The sequence below is a fragment of the Phoca vitulina genome, unplaced genomic scaffold, assembly GCF_004348235.1.
Source record: "Phoca vitulina isolate PV1807 unplaced genomic scaffold, GSC_HSeal_1.0 scaffold41, whole genome shotgun sequence".
NCBI classification, from domain to species: Eukaryota; Metazoa; Chordata; class Mammalia; order Carnivora; family Phocidae; genus Phoca; species Phoca vitulina.
The window spans coordinates 6359032-6381075 of NW_022589744.1; the positions used below are offsets into that span (position 1 = coordinate 6359032).

The 22044-nt window shown below is 36.4% G+C and overlaps 1 protein-coding gene across 3 annotated transcripts in view; it reads right to left on the minus strand.

The window, feature by feature from the left end:
- Positions 1-11120: 11120 nt before the first annotated feature.
- The window catches only part of ABCA5 (ATP binding cassette subfamily A member 5), a 131708-nt gene continuing 120784 nt past the window's right edge, over positions 11121-22044 (minus strand). For all 3 annotated transcript variants that reach the window (XM_032429786.1, XM_032429785.1, XM_032429788.1), the window contains exons 32-39: positions 17980-18155; positions 17327-17402; positions 17115-17209; positions 15833-15952; positions 14604-14753; positions 14136-14215; positions 13043-13098; positions 11121-12097 (exon numbers count right to left, since the gene is read on the minus strand). In XM_032429786.1, coding sequence (XP_032285677.1) covers positions 11990-12097; positions 13043-13098; positions 14136-14215; positions 14604-14753; positions 15833-15952; positions 17115-17209; positions 17327-17402; positions 17980-18155 — 861 coding nt within the window. In that variant the 3' untranslated portion in view covers positions 11121-11989. The remainder of the gene's footprint in view (positions 12098-13042; positions 13099-14135; positions 14216-14603; positions 14754-15832; positions 15953-17114; positions 17210-17326; positions 17403-17979; positions 18156-22044) is intronic.

The following is a 22044-nucleotide window of genomic DNA, read 5'->3' on the forward strand; positions in this document are numbered from 1 at the left end:
TAGACGGTTAATTTATGCTGAGCAATATAAGTCAGTCAGAGAAAGACAAATACCATATGACTTCACTCATATGTGGAATTTAAGAAACAAAACAGATGAACATCGGGGAAGGGAAGAAAAAATAAAATAAGATGAAAACAGAGATGGAGGTAAACCATAAGAGACTCTTAACTCTAGGAAACAAACTGAGGGTTGCTGGAGGGGGTGGGGTGGGGGGAAGGGGTCACACTGGATGAAGGGCATTAAAGAGGGCACAGGATGGAATGAGCACTGGGTGTTATATGCGACTAATGAGTCACTAAATTCTATCCCTGAAACTAATAATACACTATATGTTAACTATATTGAATTTAAATAAAAAATTTAAAAATAAAAGAATTTTAACATTTATTGTCATCTCTCAAAATATTTTTGCATTTATAGTTTAATTTTAAGAGAATTCATTTCTTCATAATGTTGAATTTCCCCTCCCCCACAACATGATGAAACTCTGCTTATTTGGGTCACTTCTACATCCTTCAATAAACTGTGTATGTTTTACTTTAATAGTCTTCCATGTCTTTTGCCATAGCAAAGAATTTCCATTACTAACTTAATAGGATCTATTTTTAAATATATTTTCTACTTAATTTTTGTTTGTATACAGAAGCATTATTAACTTTGTATATTAATTTGAACTTTGCTGAACCCTTATTTATTCTAATAGGAAACTTTTAAAATTTTCTAAACAATAAATTCATCTGCAAAAAATGAGTTTGCAGTATGTTTCTAACAATTCTAACAATTCTCTGAAGTTGAATTCCTGGCATAAAACCCACTTGTTCCTAATGTAGTCTCATCCTCTGACTGTTCTTTTTTATAGCATCCTGCTTCTTTTTATGGTACTGCATTAAATCTCCTGTAGTTCATATTTCCTTATACAGTCTATCTCCAAATTGCCTTTTGTCCTGTTTATTTGGTCATTAATTTTAAAAGCATATAGCTAAGCTATACTCAGATTCCCGACCTCCAGACACTGTGAGTTGATGAATGTTATATTTAAGATGCTAAGTTTTGGGGTGATTTGTTACACAGCAATAGATAACTAACACACCCATCTATTTCTCTGTATTTCCTAATATACTAGAAGCCCTTTAAAGTCAGGACTGTATTGTTTACTTTGTATCCGCAGCTCCTAACCTAGTGTTTGGGCCACTGCAAGAATTTAAAAACAAAAGACGTTGAACTGAATCACTGACTACTATGTGTGTGACTGAAGCCAGTCCAGTCTGGGGGGTGGCTTGCTAGGCACCCCCAGGCTCCCTTTCCCAACACACACACACTCACACATCTTAGAATATAAAACTCCTGTGCCACAAAAAGTCAGTCTTCTAATTATGCACTCTTCACGGATTTATCTTTTCTAATCTAAATGACTCAATAGCTTTATTTTATTTTTTTAAAGATTTTATTTATTTGACAGAGAGAGACACAGCGAGAGAGGGAACACAAGCAGGGGGAGTGGGAGAGGGAGAAGCAGGCTTCCCGCAGAGCAGGGAGCCCGATGTGGGGCTCGATCCCAGGACCCTGGGATCATGACCGGAGCTGAAGGCAGACGCTTAACGACTGAGCCACCCAGGTGCCCCAATGACTCAATAGCTTTAAAGTGAAAATCAGGGAGGGTTAGTTTTCAGAAGACCCTCAGGGAAAGGCGCTAAACCCTCCAAAGTCTGTTCCTGAACTGTCTCCTTCCTTAGACCATTCACAACTTTTGTCCAGACCCCTCAGGCTTCACTGCATTCAGGATTTCTCAAAGCAGGCAATTCAGATGCCCACTTAAGTTTGAAAATCACTGTTCAGCTAATGCAAATTCTCATTTCTCTATGCTTTTCACAACGGACCACTTCTGACTGATTATCCTCAACTGACCTTGCAGGAAGACAAGACAAATAAAATTTCAGTCACTACTGGCCACCTTTGGCAATATGCACTCTCATGTGTGTTTGGAGGTGTGCGCACACCCAGAGAGATCTACCTATTACATACATCGCTTTTAATGAGTGAATTCAATATAAGTGCCATAGGACAGAAGCCAGATCCCACGAGAGGCTTAGTGGCACTCTCTCTAAAAGGAAGACATCAAGAATATAAGCTCTGAAGTCAAACTGCAGCTGTGCTTACCTAGGGACTCAGTGTCACTGGGTAAACCACAACTTCTCTGGCCTCAGATTTTCCAGCTATAAAGTGGAGGGTGAAAATAAAGATCCTTATTTTTTAGGGTTGCTGTAAGGATTAAATACAATATTCAACACTGGTGAATACATGCTCCAACGTTAGCAAGTGTCAAGATCACCTGGAGAGTTTGCTATAATTACACAGGTGGCTGGACCCCACTCCTGGAGTTTCTGATTCGGTAGCTCTGGGGTGACCTGAGAATTTACGCTTGTAACAGTCCCCAGCAGATTCTGATACGGCTGGTCAGAGAACCGCTGGTCTGTCTACAAAAGTGCACAGAACAATGGAATGATGCCCTGCACAGAGTAAGCCCTCAATAAATGTTAGCAATTACTATTTCTAAAGCTTAGTTCTTAACATATCAAGTCTCTTCTAACAGCGGGAATTGACTTACCCTTAAAATACTCCAATGGCACTTTTTTTTTGACTCATCTTGATACATTTGCCCACCTGAGAATCATCATTGAAATTCTTAAGTAATTCTTTACATGGGAAAAAAATCTGAATTTTCTCAAATATGTATCACTGGTTTTACTATTTGAAACAAAGAAAGAATTAAAAATCAGATTACAGACTGTAGTTATCTTTATTAACCTTGTTACCCCAAAACACCTTTTCTGGCAGTTTCTTTTTACCACCTCTGCCCGTCTCCCTCCCAATTATCCCACTTATCAAAAAAGTTTACTTCCCAGATAAGAGGTAACATAGTATTCCCTGTCCGCCTTTTGGAGAGTACCTGAAAAGTTTTGGATTTTGTGGCTCCTTAAAATGAACAGAAGGAGGGATTTAAAAACCCACCCTGAATGTCTCTCTACCACACACTTCCTGTCCTTTCAAACCTCTTGGTTGTTCTGCCTTCTTCCATCTGTTGAATGGCTAGGACTGTCTTCTGGCTCATCCCTCATTTCTTGTTCTTTGTTCAAACATCGTGAACCCCACTGTCTCCTCACTACTTCCCAAATGAACTAGCACAAGGATGACCATTTGACTCAGTAGAGTTCAGCCTCAGGCTTCCCAGACTGTCTTGCTGGCTCCAACTTGGGCTCTTCTTTGGCCGTTGCTCAGGAGGCCCTACTCCACCCATTTCTGGTCCTGGGAAAATGCCCTTTAAACACAGCCCTCTGCTGCCATCTGGTGGTCAGAGGGGTTCGCATTTAGCAGGGTCTCTCCTAGGCATCTGCAGCATGTTAGTTACCGTGCTGCTTTTCACCTGGCAGGATTGTCATGATCTCTGGAGTGAGGCAGGGAGCTGGGGGGGTGGGGGGTGGGGGGGAAGGGGGGTTAGGAGCCTGAACCTTAATTGTAAAGTTTAAGATAAAATGTTTTTGAATAAAAAATCTGCCACATTTCCAATGTGAGATTCATTCTCCCCCAGCACAGAGAATGTGCATTTAAATTGTAAATTATTACTCGAAATTCTTTTGACTTTCAATTAGACTAAAATGACCAAGAAACTTTCAGTGGCTTTTTTATGCAACTCAGTTCTCATCTTTTTTTCCTCAGTGATCTGATAGGCTTTATATCTTCAACTGCATGGGAACATCCATGAGGGCCAACACAAGACCCTGGGTGTGCATCTTATAATAACAATATATATGACTATAAGGGCCATAAGTCAGATAGTATTTGTAGAATTTCTTTAAAAGTTCTTACCTTGAACTTCAAAATGTAAGCAAGGCTATACCAACGTGTGGATCTGCCATACTGTCTTCATAGGTATTTATGTTCATCTCGGGAACTCACTTCAAATATTCATAATGTAGGCTTGAAAATAGGGATGCCACCTCCCCCAAAAGAAACAGTCCTAGATTGGGAACCTCATTAAGAAATGGGTTAAGAATAGCAGATAAACAACCTAACATGTAATAAGAAAAATCACAAAATAATCAAAATCTAAGAGTAACTCAAGATAGCACTGAAAACTTCATTATGCACACAAAGACCTTCAGAATAAGTTTGCAGATAGTCTATCAAACCCTGAATGTTTATTTTAAAAATGAGATTTTAACACCTGAAACTAATATAACATTGTATGTCAACTATACTTTAATAATAACTTTTTAGAAGAAGAAAAAAATTAGAATTGAAAAGATGTGTCTATTAACTAGATCCGAGTGAACCAGAACCAGGAACCCACCTCCCTTGAGCACAGAGTATGAAGCATTACCTGCGTATGGAAAAACGACAGAATAGTGTTAAAGACAACTTTTCCAATGAAAATTTTGGATAAATGAATTGAATCTATTTTTAACCCAAATGCATTAAATCAATGTTCTCAAAGAGGGAGATCTTGCCCTCAAGGGGACATTTGACAAAATTGAAGCATTTTTTTTTTTAATTGTGCTACTGGCATTTAACAGGAAGAGCCAGGGATGCTGCTAAATATCCTACAAAGCACAGGGCAGCCCACCACTTCACTCCCCAACACATACAACAAAGAAGGATCCAGTCCAACTATCAATAGGGCCAAGGTTAAGATACTTGGCATTAAACAATAATAAATCATCTTTGTGCAAAATTGATAACAAAAAATCCAGTATACTTTGGACAGTAAAGGGAAAATGAGAAATTATTCTCCAGTAGAGCATTATTTGTGTTGCATTTTGCTATATCCCCTCTGCAGCAAAACGTCTCACCAAGGCCTCCAATAATACTAACCACTTCTTGTTCATCTAGTCTGATGTCAAGAGTAGACAGTGCCATGTTCTTTGGGATATCCAGCTGATCCAAATCTCTTTGGAATATGTTGAGGGTGGGAGAACTCTAGCCTAACCTTAGGGCAAGACTAAAATGTACACTTTCGACCATTCCATATTAATGCAAAATCTTCCTGATTCTCTTTCTGATTGGAATAGAAAAAGCACTGGTCAAATAAATCACTGGTTGAATCCCATATGACAGAAGCTGTTCTTAATCTGCTCTTGCAAAACAGCATTATCTGGCTAGGGTGCTAAATAAGAGCTACTATTTGGTTGAGTTTTCAGTAGATAGTCATCTTCCAAAATCTGGTTTTTGCAGGGGCAAGATTAGTATATTAAAATGCAGATGTAATAAAGGCCACTTCTACCTGCATCTTTAATTTCATCCATTCTCTCTCCATTCCCCACTCCCCAAATGAAATATTGTTTTTATTTCCTATCCTGGCTGAGAAGAGGGCAGTTTTAGAGGTTTCTGTTTGGTCTTCCCCACTGTACTAGGTTGAATAGTGTCCCCTTCTCAAAATTCCTCTTTCCTGAGACCTATTTCTAAATAGGGTCTTTGCAGATATAACTAGTTAAGACGAGGTCATATTGGAGTAGGTTGAGCCCTCAATCTGAAATGACTGGTGCCCTTAGAAGGGAACACACACCAAGATAGATTCACAAGGAAGATGGCCATGTGACAAGATTGGAGTCACGCAACTGCTAGCTAGGGAACTCCAAGGACTTCAGGCAACTACCATAAGCTAGAAAAGAGGCATGGAACTGACTCTCTCTGATCCCCCAAGAAAGATCCAACCCTGCCAACACCTCGAATGTGGACTTCTGGCCTCCAGAACTCTGAGAATAAAATTTGTTATCTTAAGTCACTCAATTTGTGGCACTTTGTTATGGCAGCCTTAGGAAACAAATACACCTATTGTAATAGTTCTTATCCAAGCAAAGGAAACACGTGCAAGTTATGCCAACTCTCATGTCTATTCCAATTATATATTCTGAAACTAGACATGAACACCAGATGGATCTATAGACTAGTAGACTCACTATGAACTGGATCTAAGCCAAGATTTTATTACCTGGCCCTTAAATGCCCCAACTGTGACACAGGGGCCTTGATGATGCTTTGGGTCTCTGTATCAACTTCTTTCCTATGTCCAATGCACCTTAAAATGTTTGGGTATTCCCCTTTCCCACTGTATAATTACTTGGGTTAATGGCCAGAGATCCCTTTGGAGGAGGTCTACAGGGATAGATACCATGTACACTTGCCATGATATTGCTATTTGTGTGCCTAGTGATGTAATGACTGCAGACCATCAGCTCAGAGGACAGCTTCCACTAACTTTAGAGTGATGTTGGTGTGTCCCTCACTAGCACATTCCTTGTTGCTTTTAACTTAACCCTCGACTGTGCTCTCCAGTCTCATAGTAAACCTCACGCATGCCCAATTTTCTGAATCTTTTCACTCCTTTTTCATCATGTACCATGGCTTTTTGGCATTTGTGACATCAGATGGGCCACTGCTTTTTTTATGCTTCTAGGAGCTATTTTAGCATGTTCACACCTCCTGGGGTTCTTGGCAGGGTGTTAAAAATCCTGCATGCCCAAAAGTGCTCCCAAAGAAATATTCTTTCTTATCTAACTTTATGTTTGGCACCACTACATCAAGTACCCTCAGAATCCAATCCTATGTATACTGTCCTAGCTCCTGTGGGTAGATATGGTGAGGTCCTGCAGCTCCTGCATGGGACTGCCCCTTTCTTCCCTCAGCAAACCCCGCATAACTTTGGCCAAGTTATTTTATGACTTAACCCTTGTTGGATGAGTGAACCCTTGTTGGATGAGTGAACATCAACTAAATAATAATTACACAAGAATCATGTGGTGAAAAAAACTACAAGCCAAAACATAAACAAGAAAATCAGCTTTCAAAGTATCTTCTCCTACAACTATGGGACAGACTTTATATTAATAGGTAAGAATTAGATAAACTGATCCAAAGCAATGATATCATTCTGTTAGTAAAATGACCACAGTATTATGGTTAATGCACATGTAAGAACTACAAAACAAAAAGGAAAATAAAATTGCAATCCAAGTGAGGGATTCATTTAGCTAGTCTTTAATTGAGAAAGGTACGCTATAGTCACAACACAGAACTTGAAAAACCCTATTATCATAAATTTCAATGAAAACTAACAATAAAACTTAAGTGATATCTTGTCATAGAGAAAAATATTGGGTCACAAAAACCTGAAACTTAGTTAAGGCACAGCTGAAAGCTCAGTCAAAGCTTGAACATAAAAGAAGGGCCACCTGGACAGCTGCCGGTAAACTCATAATCCAGATTTTACGCTCATATTAGCATTTGGTTTACTTCATAGATAGTCCCTGATCCGTTCCAATCATTAACTGAGCAACCTAACCACCATCCATGTCTTAATTTCCAGTTATCAAGAGGTAAACTTTGGTGACCTGAGATGGCCCTTTTATTAGTAAATGTGTAACCCTGGGCAGATATATGTGTAGAGATGGTGGAAAAAAATTACTTCAAATTATTATATTGACACTTTTTTTGAATCCTGCATTTATGCATGTGTGGAGTGAACCTTTTAATCATGTAGTTTTGTGTATGTTGTCCATTTTTAAGATGTTTGAAATTAAGTTTATTTGCTTAATTAAAAAAGGTGATTAGATTTGCAAGCGTATCTTAGGTTCTTGGGAAGAATTTGTCCATTAAATTTAAAATCTTGTCCAAGTGTTTGGGAGAATCAAAGTTATTCAAAAAATTCTAAGGAAATTAATAAGTATATAAGTAGTGTTAAGTATTTGGGAATAATTTAATCTGTTAAATGTAATAAAATGTAAATGAAAGTGGTTGCTTTATATTTTCACAAAATAGAATTGAGATAAAAAGATCTACAAGAATACCCTGTTTGGGGCGCCTGGGTAGTTCAGTCGTTAAGCATCTGCCTTTGGCTCAGGTCATGATCCCAGGGTTCTGGGATCAAGTCCCACATCGGGTTCCTTGCTCGGCGGGGAGCCTGCTTCTCCCTCTCCCTCTGCTGCTGCCCCTGCTTGCTCTCTCACACAAATAAATAAATAAAATCTTTAAAAAAAAAAAAGGGAATACTCTGTTTAAGCTTAAATTATAAATGTGAATTAAAACACAAGTACTGTCAATGTTCCCACTGTACTTGGAAACTCCCAACAGATACTAAAACAATAATTACTAACAATCTTAGTGCCAGGTTTTTTCTTCATTTTTAATGAGTCACTCGTTATTCATTTATCAACACTAAATTTAAAAAAATCCATTTTAGTATACAAAATGAAAGGTTATCTTAAATGTTCAGTTCTTAAAACTTATTACTAATATAATATTTATTTTTCTTGAAGAGTAGCATTGAGAATTACTTACATATAACACATTATGAATAAAAAATAAGTGAACTTTTACCTTAGAAGAATAGCTGATATAAAAATTATTCACCTGAGAAATCATTCTTTCATTGTATGTAATATGTTCTTTCAGGAGAGAAAATGAAAAATGGATGTTAGCAATATTAAAAATACATTAAGTTATGATAAGCATTCCTATTTTTCAAAAAACAATGCCTATTTATGAAAATACAGAATGGTATTTCATCAAACTCATAGTACAATCAGAATGAAATGTATGACCAAAAGAACAATAAAAACAAGGACATACCTACCCTAAGTAGAATTAATTGTGCTCCAATAAAAGTGTTAGTAACACTAGCAAAGTATATGTGCTATTATAGTTACATAAGTATTGATCTTCCCCCTACTAGATTGTAAGATCTTACAGGGCCAAAATGGATAGTCATCTTTCTATCCAAAGAACCCACTGCTTGAAAGATCGTCACTAAAACGTTCTGTTGAATTAAATTTCTCCAAAAATATTTTAATGATTAAAATCAAAAATATTGATTTAAGGTAGCTTGTGCCAATTTAAAAGAAAAATGTTTTTAAAGAAAACCTACAGCCTTTTGTTGTTCTCTACTGAAAATGAACTCGAAAAAAAATTAAGAGCCCACAAAATGAAATGTAAAGTACACTCACATAGTGTTTTCATTGTTACCATCTGCTTGGTTCCTAACAGCTGCAGACAGAGGTTCGCCTTATCAGTCAGTAACCAGAGTCACTCAGTAAAATCCAGGCTTTACTTTTAAAATTTGATTGTAGGCAGAAAGTATAAACTAGGTGGTGCTGTTTTTTCCAACTTTTGCCTAATGTATGTATTTATATTTATTATTGGTATAGAAAAAATTTTAAGATCAGTAATTTAAGACATTTTGAAATAAAATGTGTTCAAAAACATGATCTGTCCACTGTAAATAAAGATAAACTTCCTATTTGACTTTTTGTCTCCTTTTCTTCACCCCAATTACCCTTGCTTTCCTAAGTATTAGTTAAATTATACTTCTGGAATTTAAATAAGAACTCTAAAAACTTAAACTTCTGATTAGGAAAGATTTTACTACTGTAAAAATGGAATATTCCTACATATAATTTAATTCATGATCAAAATATATTCACTTTATGTAAAAACTAAAAAAAAAATAATTCAAGTGTCTTTAAAAAGATTGCTTACAGGAGCACAATAGTCCAGTAACTGAACAAACATAATGGATAAGAACATGATTACAACTACTCAGCACAACCTCAACTTTCACTTCCCTTTACGTTGGTCACATGTTCATTCACAGATGTACAGTGAATCATTGTGCGGAAGCAGGTAATGTTCTCGGTTAGCAAAGCTCTATTTAAAATAACATATTTTCCTCAGTATAGTCAGGTCCTAAGAAACTACCTTTTCAGTGACTGTCCGAGATCGCTTTGTTTCTTACACTGAGTTTAAGTACTCCAGGCAACACACGGCTATGAAAACATACCCCAAAAAAGAAGCCCCTGGGTATTTATATGAATACTAGATACTGAAAGGTATCTCTTTAAATTTATGGCACCATTTAGCCGTGACTTGCTTTACAAGATGCAATGTGCTATTTAATTATCTACAAAGGTAAAGATTTTCTTTCAAATGCATCTTGAGTTGTATTCATTATGCAGTACTAAAGTTCAGTAAAAGTCACAATTTTATTACTAAAGATGTAGAAGTGAGATTCTCAGGTGAAGAATCCAAAAGCTTGGTATTATGAGGCAAGTGGCTGTTAGCTGCTGACAGAACATTAAAAACTAGTGCCAACTAAATCTTACAAGGAGAAATAACTTAGCTGTGGGTTGTAAAATCCAAGCACAGACCGTAAAACAGCTCATTTAGATGAGTGACAGATTAGATCAGATTATCTCTGACTGACAAGCTATCAGAGATAGCTGGAAAAGTAGGTATCTTTAGGAATGTGTGCAGCAGCTGCCAAAACAATGGGGGGAAAGTATCAGTCATGGACCTTGCTCAGAAAGGAATGCTATTTTAAATCAGCTGCTAGAGCCTAAAACCACAGATGTTTTATTACACAGTAGTGTTAAAAGTTCATTAAGTTGGGGCGCCTGGGTGGCTCAGTCGTTAAGCGTCTGCCTTCAGCTCAGGTCATGATCCCAGGGTCCTGGGATCGAGCCCCGCGTCGGGCTCCCTGCTCCGCAGGAAGCCTGCTTCTCCCTCTCCCACTCCCCCTGCTTGTGTTCCCTCTCTCGCTGTGTCTCTGTCAAATAAATAAAATCTTTAAAAAAAAAAAAAAAAGTTCATTAAGTTTACCTAAGTTGAAGAGTTAACAGTATTTCAGTAAAGGATTTGGCTATTTAAAGTAACTCAGTACCAAATTCTTCTGTTGTTGCTGTTGTTTTTTCCGACTCTTTATAATGCAAAAATCACACTCCCAACATATTTGTCTTTGCGAGTTAATAACTTTCATTCATCTGGTTGAAATAGAATGTCAGCTGGTATTATTTATATTACATTTTACCTATAGTCCACACATGGGTTCTACAAGGAAGTATTTCCAAGATTACATTAACCATAACCTTACTTCAACTCTGACAGTAAAATTCTGGTTTCTCATTAAAGTGAATTACGTATAGTTTACTTCTAATCCTTAACTTAATCCCCAAAGGTTTATTTATCTCCCACCATGTTCCAAAGTGAATCTGAAGTGAGTTACTAAGTAAATCTACACAAACTTTAAACTATAAAGGAGAGATTCAAATAAAGTTTACCAACAAAAATGATTACCCAACAAATTATTTTATTCTATAATATAACGTGCCCTTTGGGAGAAAGATGACAAAAAAAATTTATATATTCCATGAGGGGTACAGGAAAAGGTATGGCCGATTCTTCCAACTGTGTAGATGATGTCATTCTAACCGCAATCAGGCTATTACCTAATAAGACTCTAGACAAAGTCTTCCTTTAATTATATTATAATTTAAAAACCTGTGAATTTTATCGTAAGCAAAAGAAGTGTTTCTTCAAAGACCTAAATCCTCTATGTCTAACATCACCTAATAGAACAGGGTCTCATTTCATTTATGATGATGAATGAGTGCCACCTAGCAGATGTCACCTGCAAACTCTACCTTCACGGAGACTACCTGGTATTTATTGCTTTCTGGGATGCAACCTCCTCTCAGAGTTTCTGTAGAAATTAAAAAGGAGAAGCAAGAAACTTTTGCTTTATATTTCTTTTCTATGTATTATTTATGTATTAGTTCTTTTTGTTTAGACTGGGATATCACATACTTACGTAACAAGATGGTTTAAATTTAAAAATAAAGATAACCGTTAAAGATAAAATTATTCTATCACTATTTCTTTAAATCATAAATTTAAAAGCACTGTTTTTGAAAGGTAAGAAAGCAAATATTCGACCTCACATACAGACTACAGTTCAATATACTTCATGTACAAACATGCAGTTTCAATTATTTATATACAAGTTTTATTTAAAGAAAAGCAAAACACAAAACCACAGCATTTCAATCAAGGAACTTAGGAAAATCCCAAGTGCTTTCATGGTTCTTCAGTTACCACTCAAATAATATACCTTTTAAGCCAGAGTTAAAATAAATAAATTCAGTAAGCAGACTGAACTGCTTCAAAACACTACTCTGTCTTCCTGTGTTCTTTCCCACCAAAGTGTGCTGTTTAAAGTTCCACAACTGCTATCTTCTTCCTCTTGTTCTTTAGTGAGTTCTACAAAAACCTAAATGAAAGTAAATAAATGAATACAGTATTCTGTATTGTAATTACCTCAAATAATTTTTAATTAAATAAAAAACACTGTAAGGCTACATCTACATACATTAACCATTCAACTATCAAGAGATATGTTGGCATTAATATTATTTAAACAGAATAACCTCCTTTAATCACATACAAAGTTGAATGCTATAAGGATTAACAGATTGTTTTTTGATAAATATATAAGTAGCAGTTATAAAAAATAATTTATAAATATTTAGCAATGTAACTTCAGATATATGAAATAACATCAAAAACACCCATTTTCTTTACTAAAGAAACAATATTGAGTTTTTCAAAATAAGCAGATGGAGAGCCTAAAGTTGTTTAAGATTATACAAAGTTTAGGCATATTGTATAACAATTTGTCTCTGGTTCATAAACACCCTCCCTCTCCAGTATAAATCTAAATAATTAGGGGCACCTGCGTGGCTCAGTTGGTTAAGCTTCCAACTCTTGGTTTCAGCTCAGGTCATGATCTCAGTGTCCTGAGATCAGCCAAGCCCCATGTGGCTCCACTCTCAGCGGGGAGTCTGCTTCCCCTCCCCCTCTTCACCTCCCCTCACTCGCACACATTTTCTCTCTCTCAAATAAATCTTTAAAAATAAATAAATAGGGGCGCCTGGGTGGCTCAGTTGGTTAGGCGACTGCCTTCGGCTCAGGTCATGATCCTGGAGTCCCTGGATCAAGTCCCGCATCGGGCTCCCTGCTCGGCAGGGAGTCTGCTTCTCCCTCTGACCCTCCCCCCTCTCATGTTCTCTCTCTCATTCTCTCTCTCTCAAATAAATAAATAAAATCTTTAAATAAATAAATAAATAAATAAATAAATAAATAAATAAATAAATCTAAACAATTAGATATCACTTTCTTCTATAAAAAAACTTTTAAAAATTTAACTTTATAGTACCTGTTCCAATGTTGCTTGAGAAAAGCTATATTCTTCAATGGCAAAAGTATGTTTAGCTATTAAAATATGAAAACAATATTTAACTTATTAATATTTCTAAAGAATAAAAATAGCAGTAACTACTAAATGGCTAACAACCTGTTTAAAAAAAAAAATTCTGTAATCAACTCATTTAAATTTGAAGCTGCCAAAACATGCTCCTTTCCTCTATCTTTGTTCCCTGAGGCACCCTATCTGCAGCCTACTTCCCTCACCTTGCCCTTTCCAAGCATCTCCTGTTTACCCTCCTCTGTCTTCCTTACTATGCCTTTTCTCATGACTTCTTTGGCTCCCTGCTCCCTATCTTCCCTTCCCCAATTTCCATTACAGCCTGTTCTGAACTTCTTGAACTAGATTCTGGATTAGTTCTTATGGCCATATACTTTTTTAAAGTTTATTTCAGATCCTTTTGCAATCTATTCTAACCTCAAATTTTCTGGCTTCCTATTCATTCCTGTAGTGAAATTCTCCCCAAGCTTTATTAGGTTGTTTCATAGTTTATAAATTCCATAAAACAACTTGAGTATGAATACCTGTTCCATCCAGGAGCTTACCTCTCATGACTTGCTACCAGAATATCTTTATCCTACCAACCATTTATTTTAAAAAATGTCAAGTTTCAATAAGCTTCTTTAAGCTTTTAGGAATGTCCACATCCCTACACTATGGATTTTCCTCTCCCCTCTTCTGCTGCCACTGAAGTCCTGCTACCATTGTTACTTCTAGGGCCTGATACCAAGTAAGGGTTCTGGAAACTCAATGCTCTCACTTCTGAAATGAACCACTGAGTGCTAATTAAACTGAACTTTCTTACAGATGCAATGTGAAAAACCATGGTGATGTCAACTAAAATAGTAAAAGATTTACACTATAATATAGCTGACCTACTAAACCTCTACAGTGTTAGTATTTATCCTATGTCTTACATTAAATTAATAAAAGGTTATCTTTTTATTTACAATAGCTTCCACAATAAACAGTCCCAATTTCTAAACTTGAAAATAAAATTCTTTTATAAATTGAAAGCTACCTTACAATGTTTTTCAAATCTTACCTTCTTCCAACTTAGAAAAAGATTGTGAAAGAGATGGAACATCTTCCTTAGGAATCTTATAAGCCAAAATAGAAGAAAAACTGGAAACAGATAAAATATAGAAAAATTTAAGAATGACTACTAATATGTTCTAAAGCTAAAGTTCAAACTTTATTTAAAGTTCAAAATTAAACTCCAACAACTTATTTTGATACATATTTAGAAAAAAATTGTTTTAAATCTTAAAATATTTCCATGCAAAATAACTCTCTCATTACTACTGATATGAGAACTTTTAAAAGTTTAAATACTATTGAATATTGCAAGATCTAACACTAAGTTAGATATAAAACTCCCGTTATCAGACTATGTTATTAGTCCAATACTGGTGATATTAACAGACCTTTTTTTTCTAATCCTTAATGCAGTCACCAATTTTTACGATTATTGCTCTACAAAAAAATATAACTAAATTATTAAAATCTTTACCTCTCCTGACGGCTTGCATTTGGGAAAATATACTGAATTTCTCTTTGAAGGCGGTCTACTTCTAGGTTTTCTATCCACTCCTTTAACTTTATTTCCAAAAAGTAGCCTTTTCCAAATTTACTCTTCAGATGCTGGACAGTCCCAATACATCTGTAGTGATTTTTAAAAGAAAGCTCAGACATAAAATGACTTGACAGCTTCAAAGAATGATTTCTCAAAGAATGATTTAAATTAAATGTTTGATGGGATACTTTTAAATGTATAGAGAAGTTGCAAATATAATACAGAGAGACTCCATATACCCCTCACCCAGTTTTAGTTTCCCTAATATTATGATCTTATATAACCATGGCGCATTTGTCAAAATTAAGAAACGAACACTGGTATATTACTATTAACTTCATATTTGACTTTATTTGGATTTCACCAGTTTTTCACTAATGTCCTTTTTCTGTTCCAGGATCTATCCAGGATACACACTGCACTTAGCCCCCACGGGTCTGTGATAGTTTCTTACTCTTTCCTTCCTTTTTTACCTTTGACAGTTTTAGGAATTTGTCAAGTGTTTTGGCAGAATGTCTCTCAATTTGGAGTAGTCTGACAGTTTTCTCATTAGACTGGGGTTAGGGATTTTGGAGGAAATGCCACGGAGCTGAAGTACCTTTCCTATGACATCCTATCAGGGGTACATGATATCCACACAACGCTGCTCTTCAGTGAAGTTACTATCGCCCTCTTTCCATACATTAGAAGGGACTGGCTAAATTCAGACTACACTTAGGAAGTGGAGAATTACCCTACCCTCCCAGAGGGAGCAGTATCTACATATACTGTTTGGAATCTTACCATAAGGAAAATTTGCTCTCCTCCCACATTTATTTTATTTATTCAACCATTTATTTATAAGAGTATGAACTTGAATTACGAATATATTTATTTTATACTTTGGATTACAACCCAATACAATGCCTAGCAATTTTTTAAAATAACAAATATCATGCATGAAAAACAACATTCCAAGTTGTTGAACCATTAAACTAATTACAAATGCAAATTAGCTAGCCATTTCTTAGAAATAAACTAACACATTTCCAAGTAATTCTACAGAAAGCTAATAGTCAAAAACTCAAGTAAGGACACTTTTTTTTGGCATTTAAATTTATTATTGTTAAGTTTCTGAAATGATTATTCAACCCCTTCCCCCAACGGCATGCCTTTGAGACATTTACCTTAACTGCCCAGATACCATGACGGCTACCCGGTCACAGACAGCTTCTGCTTCCTCCATATAATGAGTGGTCAGAATAGCAGCCCGCTTTTTGTTTTTAAATGCAGTTCGAATTGCTCGCCTATAATACATATGTAAAATAAACAGAGTAAAGCATCTGAATATTAATGAAAATCTAACTATTTGGTTAATTAAAATTTATCAATATCTATTGCTATAGTTATCACATACTGCCCAACTACGATTCTTTTAACTTCTTTTCCTCTATTTTTGAAAGTTTGTCAAATAAACAGAAATTCCATGACTTCAAATGTTTCTATGCATTAAAAAATAAATTATAAAATTTGATGCTTTTTCATGTTATAACTAAAATAGCCATAAAATCATAGGGAAAACTTAATATGCTTCTACCCCACACCTCACATTTTATAGACATGGAAATGTAGGCTCAAAGAGTTGGTCAACTAACTAGCACCATGAATTCCTAGGCGTTCCAACATAAACTCAAGCCAATGTTATGAGAATTAGAATTTATGTTAAATGACTAGGAAAAAATCTTTTAAAAGCCATTCAGGGCACCTGGGTGGCTCAGTTGGTTAAGCGACTGCCTTCGGCTCAGGTCATGATCCCTGAGTCCTGGGATCGAGTTCCACATCGGGCTCCCTGCTCAGCGGGGAGCCTGCTTCTCCCTCTGACCCTCTCCCCTCTCATGCTGTTTCTCTCTCACTTGCTCTCCAATAAATAAATAAATAAAATCTTAAAAAAAAAAAAGCTATTCAGACAGCAGTACTCTTTATCTTAATAATTACTCATATATTTATTTTTATTCTGGAATAAATAAAATATTATTAATATTTCATGAAAGTATAAAGTATGATAAAGTTTAAAAGTTTATGGCAGGGGCGCCTGGGTGGCTCAGTCGTTAAGCATCTGCCTTCGGCTCAGGTCATGATCTCAGGGTCCTGGGACCAAGCCCCTCGTCAGGCTCTCTGCTCAGCAGGAAGCCTGCTTCTCCTTCTCCCACTCCCCCTGCTTCTGTTCCCTCTCTTGCTGTCTCTCTCTCTCTCAAATAAATAAAATCTTAAAAATAAATAAAATTTTATGAGATTCTCTAGGTATCAACAGTAATTAATTTTTAATTACTATTTTGTCATTTGTGTAAGATTTTAAATCAATATATATAACTAATATAAATCCATTAGTGATAATAAAACAAACTATTCTTTTATTCTAAAGTATGAAATAGTATACCATGTCTCAAGTATCTTTAATGTCATACTCACCACATGTGCTGTTTGGCTTTAGGATCCATACCTGTAGATGGTTCATCTAGCAGGGTAATGTGAGGATTCCCCAGCATACTCAGGGCAAAACACAACTAGTTAGAAAGAAAATGTGGAGGGGACTAATAAGGCTTTGCATAAGAAATTTTATGAAGACAGTATCAGGCTCTCAACTATGAATAAGACACACATATATCTGTTAATAAAAGTACCTTTCGCTTGATTCCTGCAGGTAGTTTCTTTATAGTTTTCTGAAGATGTTCTTTTAAATCAAGTGCATTTGTTATCCTGCAAAATAGGTAATACAAAATGATTGTATTATCACTCACTGTGATCATTCACAGTTTTTTTTCTAGAACACTCAGTTGGAACTTACTATATAATTAGACCTCCAATTTACATCTCTTTTTTTTTTAAAGATTTTATTTATTTATTTGACAGAGACACAGCGAGAGAGGGAACACAAGCAGGGGGAGTAGGAGAGGGAGAAGCAGGCTTCCTGCTGAGCAGGGAGCCCGATGCGGGGCTCCATCCCAGGACCCTGGGATCATGACCTGAGCCGAAGGCAGACGCTTAACGACTGAGCCACCCAGGCGCCCCCAATTTATATCATCTTAAACAAATCACTATCTTAATAAAAAGAATCACTTTACGTTTGACATTTATAGGTATGTTCACCCTGTAATTAAAAATAGAAAAACTACCTTTTTATTTTTATAACTATCATTATTCTGTAAAGAATATATGAAAAAGTAATGACCATTTTCTATTAAAAGTATGATCACAAAAAATGCTTTTAAAAATTAAACTTTTAAAATGTGAAATGTCAACCTTTCTCTGGGTAATAAAAAGGTTTTAATTTTACCGATTTATGACTTCTTTCATGTCACTTGAGCTCATTCCTTTCACAGCTCCATAAATTTCAAAATGTTCCCGCAATGTAATATCTGGCCACAGTGGGTTTATCTGAGGACAGTATCCCATATACTTAATGGAATCATCATCTTCAGTTGGTTCTGGAGAATAATCTCCAAGAAATACCTACAGAAATACAAACCAATTTTAAATAACTTTTGGCTTAATTTACATTGTGAAGAAGTGGTAAGTGAATTAATTCAAACTCTTTCCCAGAACCAGGGTAATAGTAAGTCAAATTTTTATTCCTTTTGATGAAGAAAGGACATACATAGCTAAGTCAGAGTTCAGTGACATGGCCCAAAAGGGCGATCAGGAATGCAGGTTGATTGAAAAGGCAAACTCCAATTTTAACTAGGATGATCAAAGGACCTCACTGGAAGGCGCTATTGGTGCCATGGACGTAAAGCAAATTTAATCATTTGGATTTTTACAGGGTAAGGAGTACCCTATAAAAGGAACAGTTAAGGCAAAAACCCAGAGAAGAGTGTGCCTGGCATTTTCCAGGAAATCAATGGGTCAGTGTGGTTGGTATAAAGTAAGGAAGGGGGAGAGCAGCAGAAGACAGGATCAGAGCAGTTTTGTGAAGTTTCCACAAAGTGGTGATATGCTTACAATCAAAGGCTAATTAATGGCAGGGTCAATATTAGCTCCTATATCTCCTGAAGTTAATAAGATTGTCTTCTACAGATCAGGTTGGCAGCAGATCTGTCCACTGAAACCTGGCAGGCCAGAAAGGAGTGGAAGGAAATATTCAACGTGCTGAATGGGAAAAATATACAGCCAAGAATTGTTTATCCAGGTTGTTATTCAGAATAGAAGGACAGATAAAGAGTCTCCCAGACAGGGGCACCGGGGTGGCTCAGTTGGTTGAGCATCTGACTCTTGCTTTTGGCTCAGGTCATGATCTCATGGGTCATGGGATCAAGCCCTGAATGGGGGTCCACATGCGGTGGGGAGTCTGCTTGGTGGTTCTCTCCCTTTACCCCTCCCCCACTCTCTCTCTCTCTCAAGTAAATAAATCAATCTCTTTTTTTTTACAAAGGAGTTTCCCAGACAAACAAAAACTACTTTTATTAGTTCATGACCACTAAACCAGCCCTGCAAGAAATTTTAAGGTGGACTCTTTGAGTGGAGGAAAAAAAAAAGAGCAAAAGCAATAAAGACTAGAAAGGACCACAGAACATCACCAGAAACACCAATTTTACAGGTAACACAATGGCACTAAATTCTTATCTTTCAGTAATCACTCTGAATGTAAATAGACTAAACGCTTCAATTGTAAGACAAAGGGTATCAGAATGGGTTATTCTTAATTTGGTTTGGCTACACATTTCTCTGTGGAAGTTGATTATCTACAACTCAAATTCATTACAAGGAGTGAACCCATGAAAATATGAGTATTAAGAGCTTACTGAAAGGTGTCAATAAAGCTGTAGGTTCACCCACACACAAAAAAACAAGATCCATCTATATGCTGCCTACAAGAGACTCATTTTAGACCTAAAGCCGGAGTAGTCACACTTCCATCAGACAAACTGGATTTTATTTTTTTTAAAGATTTTAATTTATTTATTTGACAGAGGGAGAGACAGCGACAGCAGGAATACAAGCAGGGGGAGTGGGAGAGGGAGAAACAGGCTTCCTGCTGAGCAGGGAGCCCGATACGGGGCTCGATCCCAGGACCCTGGGATCATGACCTGAGCCGAAAGCAGACGCTTAACGACTGTGCCACCCAGGGACCCCAGACAAACTAGATTTTAAAACAAAGACTGTAAAAAGAGATGAAGAAGGGCATTATATCATAATTAAGGGGTCTATCCATCAAGAAGATCTAACAATTGTAAATATTGATGCCCCCAACTTGGGAGGAACCAAATACACAATTCAGTTAATAATAAATATAAAGAAACTCATTGATAATAATACAATAAGAGTAGGGACTTTAACACCCCACTTACAGCAATAGACAGATCATGTAAGCAGAAAATCAATAAGGAAACAATGGCTTTCAGTGACACACTGGACCAGATGGATTAACAGATATATTCAGAACATTTCATCCATCTTAAAGCAGAAGAATACACATTCTTTTCGAGTACCCATGGAACATTCTCCAGAACAGATCACATACTGGGTCACAAATCAACCCTCAACAAGTACAAAAAGACTGAGATCATACCATGCATATTTTTAGACCACGATGCTATGAAACTTGAAGTCAACCACAAGAAAAATTTGGAAAGACCACAAATACATGGAGGTTGAAGAACATCCTACTAAAGAATGAATGGGTTAAACAGGAAATTAAAGAAGAAAAAAAAATACATGGAAGCAAATGAAAATGAAAACAGGACAGTCCAAAACCTTTGGGATGCAGCAAAAGCAGTTCCAGGAGGGAAGTATATTGCAATACAGGTCCACCTCAAGAAGCAAGAAAAGTCTCAAATATACAACCTAACTTTACGCCTGAAGGAGCTAGAAAAGGAACAGCAAATAAAGCCTAAAGCCAGCAGAAGGTAAATAATAAAGATTAGAACATAAACAATATAGAAACAAACAAACAAAAAACCAGTAGAATGGATTAACAAAACTAACAGCTGGTTTTTCAAAAGAATTAATAAAACTGATAAACCTCTAGCCAGACTTATCAAAAAGAAAAGAGAAAGGACCCAAATAGATAAAATCATGAATGAAAGAGGAGAGATCACAACACCACAGAAATACAAACAATTATAAGACAATGCTATGAAAAAGTATATGCCAACAAACTGGGCAACCCGGAAGAAATGGACAAATTCCTAGATACCTACAAACTAACAAAGCCAAAACTGAAACAATAAGAAATAAAAATTTTGAACAGACCCAAAACCAGCAAAGAAACTGAATCAGTAATCAAAAATCTCTCAACAAATAAAGTCCAGGGCTGGATGGATTCCAAGACATTTTAAGAAGAGTTAATATCTATTCTCCTCAAACTATTCCAAAAAATAGAAATCGAAGGAAAACTTCCAAACTCATTCTATGAAACCAGCATTACCTTGATTCCAAAACCAAAGACCCCACTAAAAAGGAGAATTACAGGCCAATACCCCTCATGAACATGGATGCAAAAATTCTCAATAAAATACTAGTGAATCGAATTCAACAGTACATTAAAAGAATTATTCACCACGATCAAGTGGGATTTATTCCTGGGCTGCAGGGGTGGTTGAACATTCGCAAATCAATCAACATGATACACCACATTATAAGAACCATATGATCCTGTCAGATGCAGAAAAAGCATTTGACAAAATACAGATCTTTCCTTGATAAAAACCCTCAAAAAGTAAGGATAGATGGAACATACCTCAATATGGCCTTCGTATAAAGGCCATATACAAAAGACCCACAGGTCATCCTCGATGGGGAAGCTGAGAGCCTTTCCCCTACAGACAGGAACAAGACAAGGATGTCCACTCTCACCACTACTATTTAACATAAGTCTTACCTCAGCAATCAGACAACAAAGAGAAATCAAAGGCATCCGAATTGGCAAGGAAGAATTCAAACTTTCACTATTTACAGATGACATGACACTCTATGTAGAAAACCTGAAAGACTCCACCAAAACATTGCTAGAACTCATACATGAATTCAGCAAAGTTGCAGGATATAAAATCAATGTGCAGAAATCTGTTGCATTTCTATACACCAATAACAAAGCAGCAGAAAAGGAAATCAAGGAATCCATCCCATTTGCAACTGCACCAAAAACAGTAAGATACATAGGAATAAACCTAACTAAAGAGGTAAAAGACCTGTACTCTGAAAACTATGGAAGATGCTCAACATCACTCATCACTCACCATCAGGGAAATACAAATCAAAACCACAACGAGATGCCACCTCACACCTGTCAGAACGGCTAAAATTAACAACACAAGAAACAACAGGTGTTGGCAAGGATGCCAAGAAAGAGGAACCCTCTTGCGCTGTTGGTGCCAATGCAAACTGGTGCAGCCACTCTGGA